We start from the raw sequence: 11,478 nt of genomic DNA, 5'->3' as shown, positions 1-11,478 counted from the left end.
ATTTAATTTAGACAAGTAAAACTGCAGGGGAACTGAAAATACAGCCGTTTTCAAAATAAAAGCATTAATTGGAGCCTCTGTAAAGTCCTCTGAGACAACACTGTTGTGAAGTGGTGGGATCAGTTTTTAAACATCTGGATCTATGTCGTCTCACTGACCTCATTATCAATACATCGAATTAGACTGATACACAGTTACGGCCGTACTCTGAACACACAACCCGTCCAGCCTGGAAGCAGATGGTCTCCAGCAGCAGAAGACCACAGTGGGTTCCCTCCTGTCAGTAAGAACAGGAAACTGAGGCTACAATTCACACAGACTCACCAGAACTGGACAATAGAAGATGGAGAAACATTGCTGGTCTGATGAGTCTCCAGTTCAGCTCCACATTCACATGGTAGGATCAGAATCTGCTGGAAACATCATGACAACATGGATCCATCCTGCCTGGACATGACGGATGTTCTCAGAGGAACCTTTAAACTCCTCCAACCTGCAACAGTGTGTCTGACAGATGATTCAGAGATTAGCTCCCTAAAGGTGATTTCTGGGTTTCCCGATGAAGTAAATGTGTAGAAGTGGAGCTGATGTGCCAGGAAGAACATGAAGATGTCACATGTTGAAGAGAATTTAGCTCAGTAGAAGTTTTGAAGAAAACAAACCTGATTAGAAACCAAACAGCAGAGAAACAAACGGCTGCAGCGGCGCTACAAAGTGAAGTTATTTATCATTACTAAACCTCCTGCACCACTGGGGAATGAATATTTACGACGCTACACACACATTTTTCTGACCTTGTTTCTCCTCAAAGACAAATTCTTGGTTTATATATTCAGACACTAGACAAGAAGGCGGCGTGGAAGAACAGAGGAGACGAAGAGGAAATGGTAGATGATAACATTTATTTGCAAACTTGAAGAGGAAATATCAGATATACACAAGAAGCCGAGTGCAGGCGGTGGCGTGTTCCTCCTTCACGGCGTCTGGTCGGCCTGGCCCGAGTGGTGGGATGGAGGCGTGTACTTCCCCTCCTTTATCAACTTGTCTCGCTGCTGATGGATGGTGGACAGCCTCTTGTGCTGCAGAGAGGAAGAGGAGGGAAAGTTTGTGTTTATACACCTTCATCCCTCTCAAAGCAGAAAAAGGAAAAGAAGACGAAGCTGGAGATGCGAAGGAACGGCGCCGGTTTATTCTGGACCAACTGTGACTCAGACTAGACCGAGGCGCCTGCATGTAACTGGGATGCATCATGCAGAGCAGGTGTGTGTACATCCTTTAGGTTTTGCTTTATTTCTGCTCAGAAATACAACAAAATGAGACAAATTTCACACAAGTCGGCCTAAACATCGTATTTCTTCACATGAGTAAACAGCTGGAGTCGGCGTGCACCGGCAGCTGGTTGTCGCCTGATCAAACACCACCGCTGCAGAGGGGAGATGCTTCCTCATCATCGCCAACGTGGAAAAAAACTTCCTCTAAAGGCTGAACGTTGCAGAACTTTCCTGGCAAAACGACGACAAGTCGACCGGTCCGTCTGACTGGATCTCCCAACTCCAGCTCCTGCACAACGGCGCCGCCTCCTCCTAAAACCCGCCATGATCAGAGCTGAGTTCCAGACCTCGGAAATCCGGGCGACTCGGTCCTGGGAGGGCCGCAGGGTGCAGATCCACGTCATTTAAGTCAGGTGTGTTGAAGCAGGGACACAATGAGAAGCTGCAGGACTGCGGGCTTTGTAGGACTGAGCTGGACCGCCCCGCCAGTGCTGGTCACCGTCTCCACCGCGGCCCAGAGGGAGGCTCTTCTCCCGTCCAGACGTCCTGTTGAGGATCAGTCCAGACGGCGGCGTCTTCCACGACCTCAAGACAGCGAGCATGAAGATGGCGGCATGGCTGCCGTTTGTCTGACGGCGTTTACAGACAGACGGTCTGACCAGAGACAAACGTCTGCAGGACGGTTGGAAACGACAGGCAGGTTTATTTTAACCTCCATGTGAGAAGAAAACCGATTTGCTCAGATTCCTCCACCTGCAGGGATCTTCATCCGCTCCACCGTGCATGTGCACGTACGTGCATGGGAGGAGTCGGGAATGTTTTGATTTCTCCTTTAATTAATGAAAGAAATGAAAAATACTTTAATTAATCTGCAAAAGAAAAGTCAATATCTTCGTAGATAATAATAACTAGAGGTCTTGTTCAGGAGGCTGCTGGCAGGAATGATCTGTAACTTTCAGTCTGAAGAAGCCTCTGCCTGAACACACCGTGTTGGGGAGAGTGTGTGAAGAATCCCATCTTACATCCAAGAAATGAAAATATTTTAACACTCTCAGATAAGCAGCATCCGACAGATTGTCAACCTCCATGATCAGAATCCAGAGAAGGAAATAGAAACAACTTTCATCTCTTTTTAGGACTTCTCAGAAAATCTGATGCTTTGGTTGTTTATTTAGAAATTATTCCATATAGTTTTATTATATATGTTGTGTTTTATATAACTTGTGCTTCTGTGCCGGTCAGGAGAATGGACTCTCTGGGTTACGCTTTTACATTTCAGGAGAACTTTTCTTCCCACGGCCGTTAGACTATATGATAAAACCTCCTGAACCTTACCCCCACATGTACACGCAACTACCAGGGAGAGCGGCTTTATGTTGTTTTTATTGTCATTTTAACCTGTCTGTCTGTTCAATTATTTATTTTTAATACACACTTGTGAGAGGTGGAAGAGTGAGTGTTCATACTGAGTCGCTGGACAATTTGAATTTCCCCTTAATGATAAATAAAGTCCTGTCCGTCTATCTGTCCGTCCATCCATCTTATTAGACGTGCAGAACCCATTAATGTTGCATCATAATAAAACAGATCTTTATCTTATTTAAAGAGTTGCGTTGAATGAAAAACAAGTAGAAATAATCAGCAGTTTTTTTATTTCATCAAAAACTTGAAATATTAAGAAAATGTTTCTGAATATGTTTGTGTTGCGAACTAAAGCTGCTTCTACACAGAAGGAAGGTTTTCTGAAAACGTGCAGCAGATCTGGCTTCTGCACGTCACAGCAGAAGGTTCTGAGCTGGAGACCCGTTCTCACAGCTGGAAGGTTCTCTGGAGAACCCAGAAGGCGAGGCGTGGAGGAAGAACAGGTCTACTGACACCAGCAGGTCTTACAAAGGGTCTACTGACACCAGCAGGTCTTACAGAGGGTCTGCTGACACCAGCAGGTCTTACAGAGGGTCTGCTGACACCAGCAGGTCTTACAGAGGGTCTGCTGACACCAGCAGGTCTTACAGAGGGTCTACTGACACCAGCAGGTCTTACAGAGGGTCTACTGACACCAGCAGGTCTTACAGAGGGTCTACTGACACCAGCAGGTCTTACAGAGGGTCTACTGACACCAGCAGGTCTTACAGAGGGTCTACTGACACCAGCAGGTCTTACAGAGGGTCTACTGACACCAGCAGGTCTTACAGAGGGTCTACTGACACCAGCAGGTCTTACAGAGGGTCTACTGACACCAGCAGGTCTTACAGAGGGTCTACTGACACCAGCAGGTCTTACAGAGGGTCTACTGACACCAGCAGGTCTTACAGAGGGTCTACTGACACCAGCAGGTCTTACAGAGGGTCTACTGACACCACTCCTGACAAACTGACCATTTATCCACTACAACATAAATCTATGAGGTTTGTTTCACTGAAAATGGTCTAAAACCCTTTAAGTCCAGAATCTGGTCAGTAAATATCATCATAGTTGGGTTTCTGGCTCCATCTTCGTTACGTTGAACTCATTACTAGTCTTTACACTGATTTAATAAACTAATGACGGATCAATACTTCCTTTTAAAGGACTACGTTGACTGAAACCACAAGCTGCAGGAACGTTTTCAGCTCTCAGAATCTCTCACCGTCTTCTGCCTTTTCATGCACTCATAGAAGTCCTCAAACTCCAGCTGGCACTCCTTCTTGGCGCGGGTCTGTCCGATGCCGTGGGAGCATTCCACCCAGTCCTTCTCGAAGGCGTGGCAGCGCGCCGCTCGCTTGTTGGGCTGCTTTCCGCTCTGCAGCAGCATCCAGTGGTCCATGTTGAACCCCAGCCGCGACTGCAAGTCCACAAACGGCATGATGCTGCTGGGAGAAAGGACAGGTACGTTACTACAGCAACACGCTGGAGGCAAAGAGAGGAGGCAGAGTGTGAAGGAGGGAAGGGAATAGAGAGATGGAAGTGGACTAAAAGACATTAGCAGGCCAGGATGAAATTATCTACAGTGTTTCAGGCTTTTTATCTTATTTCTGTACAAAGACAGGCTGAAGATGCAAACTGCAAAACTCAAACAGTTGGACTTTATTCATCAGCATTGGTGTGTTAACCAAAACCCAGCAACATGAAGAAAGTAATAATCTGCAGAAATGTGATGTTTCTGCCTTTAATTCTGCGCTTGAATCCCACACGGCTTCAGTCCTGCTGAGGTCCGGGTTCTGGGGAGGATCCAGCCCACCACACAGTTCTCTGTCATGCGGCAGAACTTAAAAATGGCTTCAAGCCCCTTTCTGATGAGGATCAAGCAAAGGTCCAGGCGTATCTCTAAGGTCCAGCTTCAGGTGGACTTGTTTCCATTTCTTTAGGACATCTTTTCAGTTCCTGTTTATCTGCTGCAGATGGTTTGTAGTCCTCGCTCCTGTTATTCTGTCCTCCATGCTGTCAGCTAACAGCGCTTTGAGAATCACCTTGTTGCTGCTAAAAAGCCATTTATTTTTTTTATTAATCTGGTATTTTTAACTAAAGATATTTAAACATATATATAAAATTCCCTTTATTTTATTTTATTTAGGAGACAAGGAGTTAAATGTAGAGAACAAAGTAAAATGTTTAGGCCATATTATCAGAAATTATCTACAGTTGTGCTGTATTCATCCCCTTTCATTAAAGAAAAGGCTGAATTTACAACAGTCACTCAAATAACTGGAGACTTAAAAAAGGAACAAGAACTAAAAATTTGCAAAACTATAATTTAGTAATATAAGACACTATTTTTTCATCTAATTGAGTTGAAGAAAAAAAACAACAACAAACAAACAAATGTGTCCTGGACAAATGAGAGACTTTTCTGTTGAACAGTGGGACAAAATACCTGTCAACAGGTGCAGAAGTCTGACTGAGAGGAACAGAAAACACCTGACTGGAGCGGAAACATTAAAGGATTGTTCAACTAAATATTACTTTATGAGTGATGAAAGCCAGAAAGAAAGAATGGATGAAAGGATAGATAGATAGATAGATAGATAGATAGATAGATAGATAATTGGATGGATTTATATGTCGATAAGGGAGTAAAAAAACATCTGTAATGGTTCTGACTGAGACTAAATAAAGTGACACAATGTATTTTTTCTGTTTTATGAAGCACTGGAATGAATTTCTCTACAGTCGTTTTTATTATTATTATTATTATTATTATTATTATTATTATTATTATTATATGTGTGTATATAGGCTATGTTTCTATATATGAATGTTTCTTTCATTATTAATTATTGCTGATATGAACTGATGTATTTAGAATAAAGACTGAATATCGAAACAAAACGACTTCAGAGAATTACAAGTAATAAAATCATTTTAAATGCTTCCCATTGGACATAAAAAGGAAAAAGCAGCAGAATCGTGATGACAAAGTTTTAAAATAAAAAAAACTTCAACACATCCAGCTAATGTCAGCTAACTTGTTAGTCACATAGCTAAAGGATGCTTTACGACAGTTCTCTCAGCTTTTCCTGATAAATAACTGAAAACAAAACCTCAAATATCTCATTCATGCTGTTAAATGTAGCATATTTCACTACAGGTTATTGATTAATCAGTTTTTCAGCTTTTTTTTTTACGAGATTCTCCTTCAATGACAGTCTGCTCATGCTAATGCTAACAGCGGGGAGGCTTTCATTTAAACATTTAGCAGATTGTTTAAAACCTAAATAAACTACGTTGTTGCATTTGGGGTCGTCCGTTGTCAAAACGTCGGAATTACGTATTAAAACATGTTTATTTACCGTGTTTTGCGGGTTTCTGGAAGTCACTTTAACCTTTCCCCGGATCCGAGCTTTACGGCTGAACAACAACACTGCCGTAAAGGGAGCAGATCTGCTGTGAACTGAAGAGAGAATCTTCTTCTTTTGGGTTTATTAGAGGTTGGCAAGTTTAAAGATGAGTTAGCGCCCTCATGTGGACAAATGTATGTGACAGGGGATCTGCAGAGAAGTAAAAAGGTTCTTCTGTTGCTGATATTATCGTTGTGTTTTCCTCAGTAAATCTGAAAACTGTCTTTCTTCACAATATAAAGCCGAGATGAAAAAAAGATGGTGCAAGATGGTCCTCCCAAACAAGATCTCTCTCTCTCTCTCTCTCTCTCTCTCTCTCTCTCTCTCTATATATATATATATATATATATATATATATATAACATTTAAGGTAAAATACATGTTGCTGTTCACTGTTGAATAATATATAAAATATTTGCATGTCTGATAAATAATGCAAGATTTGATCTATCTTCAAGATGGCGTTTTTGCAAACTTTTTTTTTTAAATTTTAAAAGTGAAAGATTACGATACCCAATTTAAAGACAAATATTTTATGTAATTTTTAAAATGTTACTGTTATTTGAAATGCAAAGGGAGATGATCAGAAATGCTAAATGCCAGTGGAGATTAAACTTTCACCAAATGTAGAAACTTTTAAATCCAGGTAAAAAAACATTTCTCATTTGCCTATGCATGACATTTGCACAGTAACTTTTAATTAATTCTGCTTTTAATTATTTTAATTTCTGATTTTATTGTAATTTTGTTATTTGAATTTTCTCTTATGCTTTTTTTCTGTTGTGCTTTTAATGTTTCATATAAAGCACAAATAAACTTGCCTTGCCTAAATTCTAGTGACGAATGTTGACAAGAAAAAGTCCCAAAAGACTCTATAAAAATATCTGGATGAAATCTCCATACATACATCTTTCATGGTATTTCTTTTACCACCCCTCACTCTAAAATGCAACAAAGCAATAAAATCTTTCCATATGTCACAAATAGATTGTGAAAACTATAGTTTAATGTGATGAATAATTGGCTTTAACTTAGAAGAGATGCCCCTAACATCTACATGTCATGATATGAAGGTTATATTAAGAGCTTAAAATCAGTCAAAAACTTCTTTTTTCCACCACACCATTAAAAAACAACAACAAACCAGCGCTTTGGTGCAACATTAGATTGTGTTTATTTATCCTCCTGCCCCCCAAATAAGTCATTTTTATCACAGTCCTGCATGAACAAGCCCTCGTCAGGTTGGGGCTTTAATGGTGACAGGAAATACACAAACCATAACTCTTAAATATTGCTATCTATAATCCTTCTTAGCTGAAGACAGAACCACATGTGCTCCTAACAGGGAACAACACTCTTTAAGGTTTCCCTCCATGGTACATTCGTGTGTTTTCTCACAGACAGGCAGAAACTAGCGGCGAGTGTAGGCCAACAAAGCACCGGCAAGTCACGAAAGCAGCGAAATCCATAAAGCTACTCTGAGATGGAAAAAGTTCCCGAGTTTGATCCCATTCAGACAAACGGAGACGCTTTCCGGGAACTTTTTCTCTTTTTTTTTTTTTTTTTTTTAACAGAAGCACAGAGGTGATACAAAGCTAAGAAAGAAGTCAGGCTGTGATTGGAGAGCTTAACGGCGTCAGCGGTTGAAGGGTTTGGCTCCAAAAGTGACACAGGCTTGTAAAAATGATCAGCACAACACTAGTTTTAAAAAGAAAATATAAACCACAGTAAGGGATGTACAGTTCTTGCATCACAGCATTCATAAGAAAAACAAAAAAAAAACACCTTTCACGTCCTTTAAGTCAAAAAATACTGACTAAATGTTTTGGAGCCAAACTCTTCTTCAGTTACATCCAACAGAAAAGGCCCTCCGGTTGCGGATTTGTTTGTGTTGTACCACAGACTTTTGTACGTCACTCAAGTAAACTGGGTTACAGCAACAGATGATGACCAACAAGAACAACATCAACAACAACAAAAAGATAAATAAGATAAATTCAGGTAAAGTGCAAAAGTGCTCAGTCAAAAAAAAAACTAAAGAAAAACATATACATTCATCAGGTGTTCATTTACACACACACACACACACACACACACACACACACACACACACACACACACACACACACGCACACACACACACACACAACGCTCAAGCAGGTCACACAGTAAACACATCAGAAACCAAAAACCACCAAAAACCAGTTGCTGTGCTGGTCAGTGAGTGTTGATAAGGCAGGCGGGTCACATGACGCACACCAGAAACAAACAGAGGGGGAGTTCTGGATAACATGAGCTCCAAATGTTCATCAGTTCCAGCGTTCCGATCCGCAGCTGTCACACGAAACATGCCGAAGTTGCACCAGCGATGTTTATTTTAGGCTTAATCCAACGAGGTCGGAGAAATGAGCAAAGAACAAAAATATTTTAACATTTGCAGAAAAGTTTCAGCCTCAACATGATTAAAAGAGAAAAAAAAACCATTTCAGAACTTCTGTGAGGAGCTGAATTATGTAAAAATACTCCGAAGAAACTGGATCATGTCCAGGTTTTCTCACAACAATGAGGCCGTTAATAAAGAGAGAATCGTTTATTATAATGCTGGAGGATCTGTTTTAGGAGGTGAGATCGTTTAGAGACGTTTTTCTGCAAATAAAACCATCAGGAACAGAAACGTTTAAATGACTGCAATCATCTAGATTCAGCAGACTTAATGATCCACTATCAGTGGAGTAATACTGATAATACCGAGCAGATACAGATGTGGAGGAATGTGAGCTCTGATTGGGACGGGTTTGGCATTTTCTGTCAGAATGACACTAAAAATAAACAAAAATCAGTGATATTTTTAAGAGTCAAACAGGTTTTGTGACTCTAAACCATCTTTGTTGGTAAAAAAAAAGGCTCTTTTAAGAGTAAATGTTGCAGATTTCCAGTTTTTTACAGACTTTTAATCAATATTTCATCGGTTTCCTCTGCGGAAACTTATGGTTGAGAAGAACTGTGTATAAATGATTTATTTATTCTATTAAAAGGATAATTAACAACTTATCTTGATTAAATTTTCTTTTGTTTCAGTTGTTTTGTTGCTCAGAAAAGCCTCAAACATTAAACATGTCTGAGTTTCTTTAAAGGCAGAACGTAGAAATAAGAAAAAGCTTTGACTCTTTGGCTTTCGCACTTTTGCATCAAACGCTTGTTTGATTCGGATGCGAGCTGAGATGGCGTCATGTAAACACAGCAGCAGAGGCAGCTGAATGGCTTTTCTGCATCGGGCTTCAGACCATCACCAGAACTCCCTCATTCGTTTATTCCTGCAGCGTGGACACTTTCTCTTTCCCCACATTCCTCCTCTGTGCAGGGAAAGCGAGACGAAAGTGCAGCCTCGTCCTTTTACGTAAACTTTCAGCGGTTCTGTCAAACCGTCCACACAACAAACAGCTCATGCAGACTCATGCACTCTGCAGAAACAGGAAAATTTGTGGTTTTCTGAATATAAATAGAGCAAAAAATGGGAAGTAAAGCCATAACAGTTGAAAGTCCTCATTCATTCACATGTTAGAAACATCCTCCTCATCTCAGCAAACACCTGTTTCCACGACGACCTGTCCCTCTCTGCTGTGCTTGGTGACATTTCACCGCATGTATCAGCTTATGATATTTTTCTATAAATTTGTACCTTTTATTTTAAATCTTTTCTTTTCTTTTTTTGCTTAGGTAGCCAAGGCATTTTGCACCGAGGAGTAAACATAAGTCATCATCTTACAAATCTCAGAGGTAGAGCCCTGACCATTTGCTCTGAGAGGAGGCTGGCAGGTACAGAGATGCAGACGGAAACGCTGCCTGCGCTTCAGATGAAGTCTGTGAAACCCGAACGCAGCGGTCGAGACGCCACGAGAGGAAAAAGCTGTAAAGTGGGAAAGTTTCAGTGGAAATCTCCGGGCTTTGTAAGTTTTTGTGCAATCCTGAGAGCGGCTGCTCTCTCAGACGTAGAGGATGACGTTGCTGTCTGCGGGACGGAGAAGGCCGTCGGTGGGGGGGTTCAGCGCTCGGCAGGAGGGGGGCTGACCTACGGCTGCGTGGCAACTCTTCGGGTGAGGCGAGTCGCAGTCGTCCGACGTCAGCTCTGCGATGTCGTCCGACTGAGTGTCCGACATTTCCAGGTCGCTGCGGATGCTCTCCGGCTGAGCCAGAGTGACGTCTCTGAGCCCCTCCCTGATCGACACTCCCGGCGAAAGTCCCAGCGCCGAGCCCGACAGAGCCCCGCCCCTTCTGGAGCTGCAGTCCTGAGGCTCCTCCCCTCCTGAAGCAGTTGCCATGGCAGCAGAGCCCAGATGCGGGGCTAGGTCCTCTTCGCTGGTCAGGCAGAGATGGCTGGGTTTGGTCTCGATGTCCACCTGGATCTCCAGGTTGGTGCAGTCCCTGTGGAGACACAAACACACCACGACATTTTAATTAAGTCCCCCTAAACATACTGGGAGGACTGGGAACCATTTGATGCATCATGTCCCTGTTTAAAGGCTAAATTCCTTTGTGAGGATGGTATTTTTGCAGTTTTGCCACGTTAGTGGACATTCTTAGAGTCACCCAACAGACCGCTGTTCTCTGAAGGATCAACAAATAAAGTATGAAATATATATATATATATATATATATATATATATATATATATATATACATATACATATATACATATACACATATATATATATATATATATATATATATATACATATACATATACATATACACATATATATATATATATATATATATATATATATATATATATATATACATATACATATACACATATATATATATATATATATATATATATATATATATATATACTATATACATATACATATACATATACACATATATATATATATATATATATATATATATATATATATATATATATATATACATATACATATACATATATATACATATACATATATATACATATACATATATATATATATATATATATACATATACACATATATACATACATATACACATATATACATACATATACACATATATACATACATCACATATATACATACATATACACATATATATATATATATATATATATATATATATATATATATATATATATATATATCATATACATATATATATATACATATACATATATACATACATATATACATATATACTACATATATACATATATACATATATATATACATATATACATATATATATATATATATATATACATATATATATATATATATATATATATATATATACATATATATACATATATACATATATATATATATATATACATATATATACATATATATACATACATATATATACATATATACATATATATACATATGTATATA

General features: G+C 39.8%; 2 protein-coding genes across 3 annotated transcripts in view; both read right to left on the bottom strand.

Moving 5' to 3' along the window:
- Window positions 1-885: 885 nt before the first annotated feature.
- ndufs5 (NADH:ubiquinone oxidoreductase subunit S5) lies at window positions 886-6,151 on the bottom strand. 2 transcript variants are annotated; one of them, XM_079258501.1, is made up of 3 exons: window positions 6,038-6,151; window positions 3,898-4,117; window positions 886-1,079 (listed from the first exon to the last, which is right to left on the bottom strand). In XM_079258501.1, the coding sequence occupies exons 2-3, from the start codon at window positions 4,111-4,113 to the stop codon at window positions 975-977; spliced, it is 321 nt and encodes a 106-aa protein (XP_079114627.1). In that variant the 5' UTR covers window positions 4,114-4,117; window positions 6,038-6,151; the 3' UTR covers window positions 886-974. The 2 variants fall into 2 exon arrangements, with proteins under 2 accessions (XP_079114627.1, XP_079114626.1); XM_079258500.1 differs by having other exon boundaries at window positions 3,898-4,120; window positions 6,038-6,132.
- A 1,233-nt stretch (window positions 6,152-7,384) lies between these two features.
- Window positions 7,385-11,478, bottom strand: part of rnf19b (ring finger protein 19B) — a 30,878-nt gene continuing 26,784 nt past the window's right edge. Inside the window, exon 9 of the mRNA XM_079258497.1 lies at window positions 7,385-10,507. Coding sequence (XP_079114623.1) covers window positions 10,069-10,507 — 439 coding nt within the window. The 3' untranslated portion in view covers window positions 7,385-10,068. The remainder of the gene's footprint in view (window positions 10,508-11,478) is intronic.

The sequence above is a fragment of the Telmatherina bonti genome (assembly GCF_933228915.1).
Source record: "Telmatherina bonti genome assembly, chromosome: 19".
Classification (NCBI taxonomy): Eukaryota; Metazoa; Chordata; class Actinopteri; order Atheriniformes; family Telmatherinidae; genus Telmatherina; species Telmatherina bonti.
This window is presented reverse-complemented; position numbering and strand designations above follow the sequence as displayed.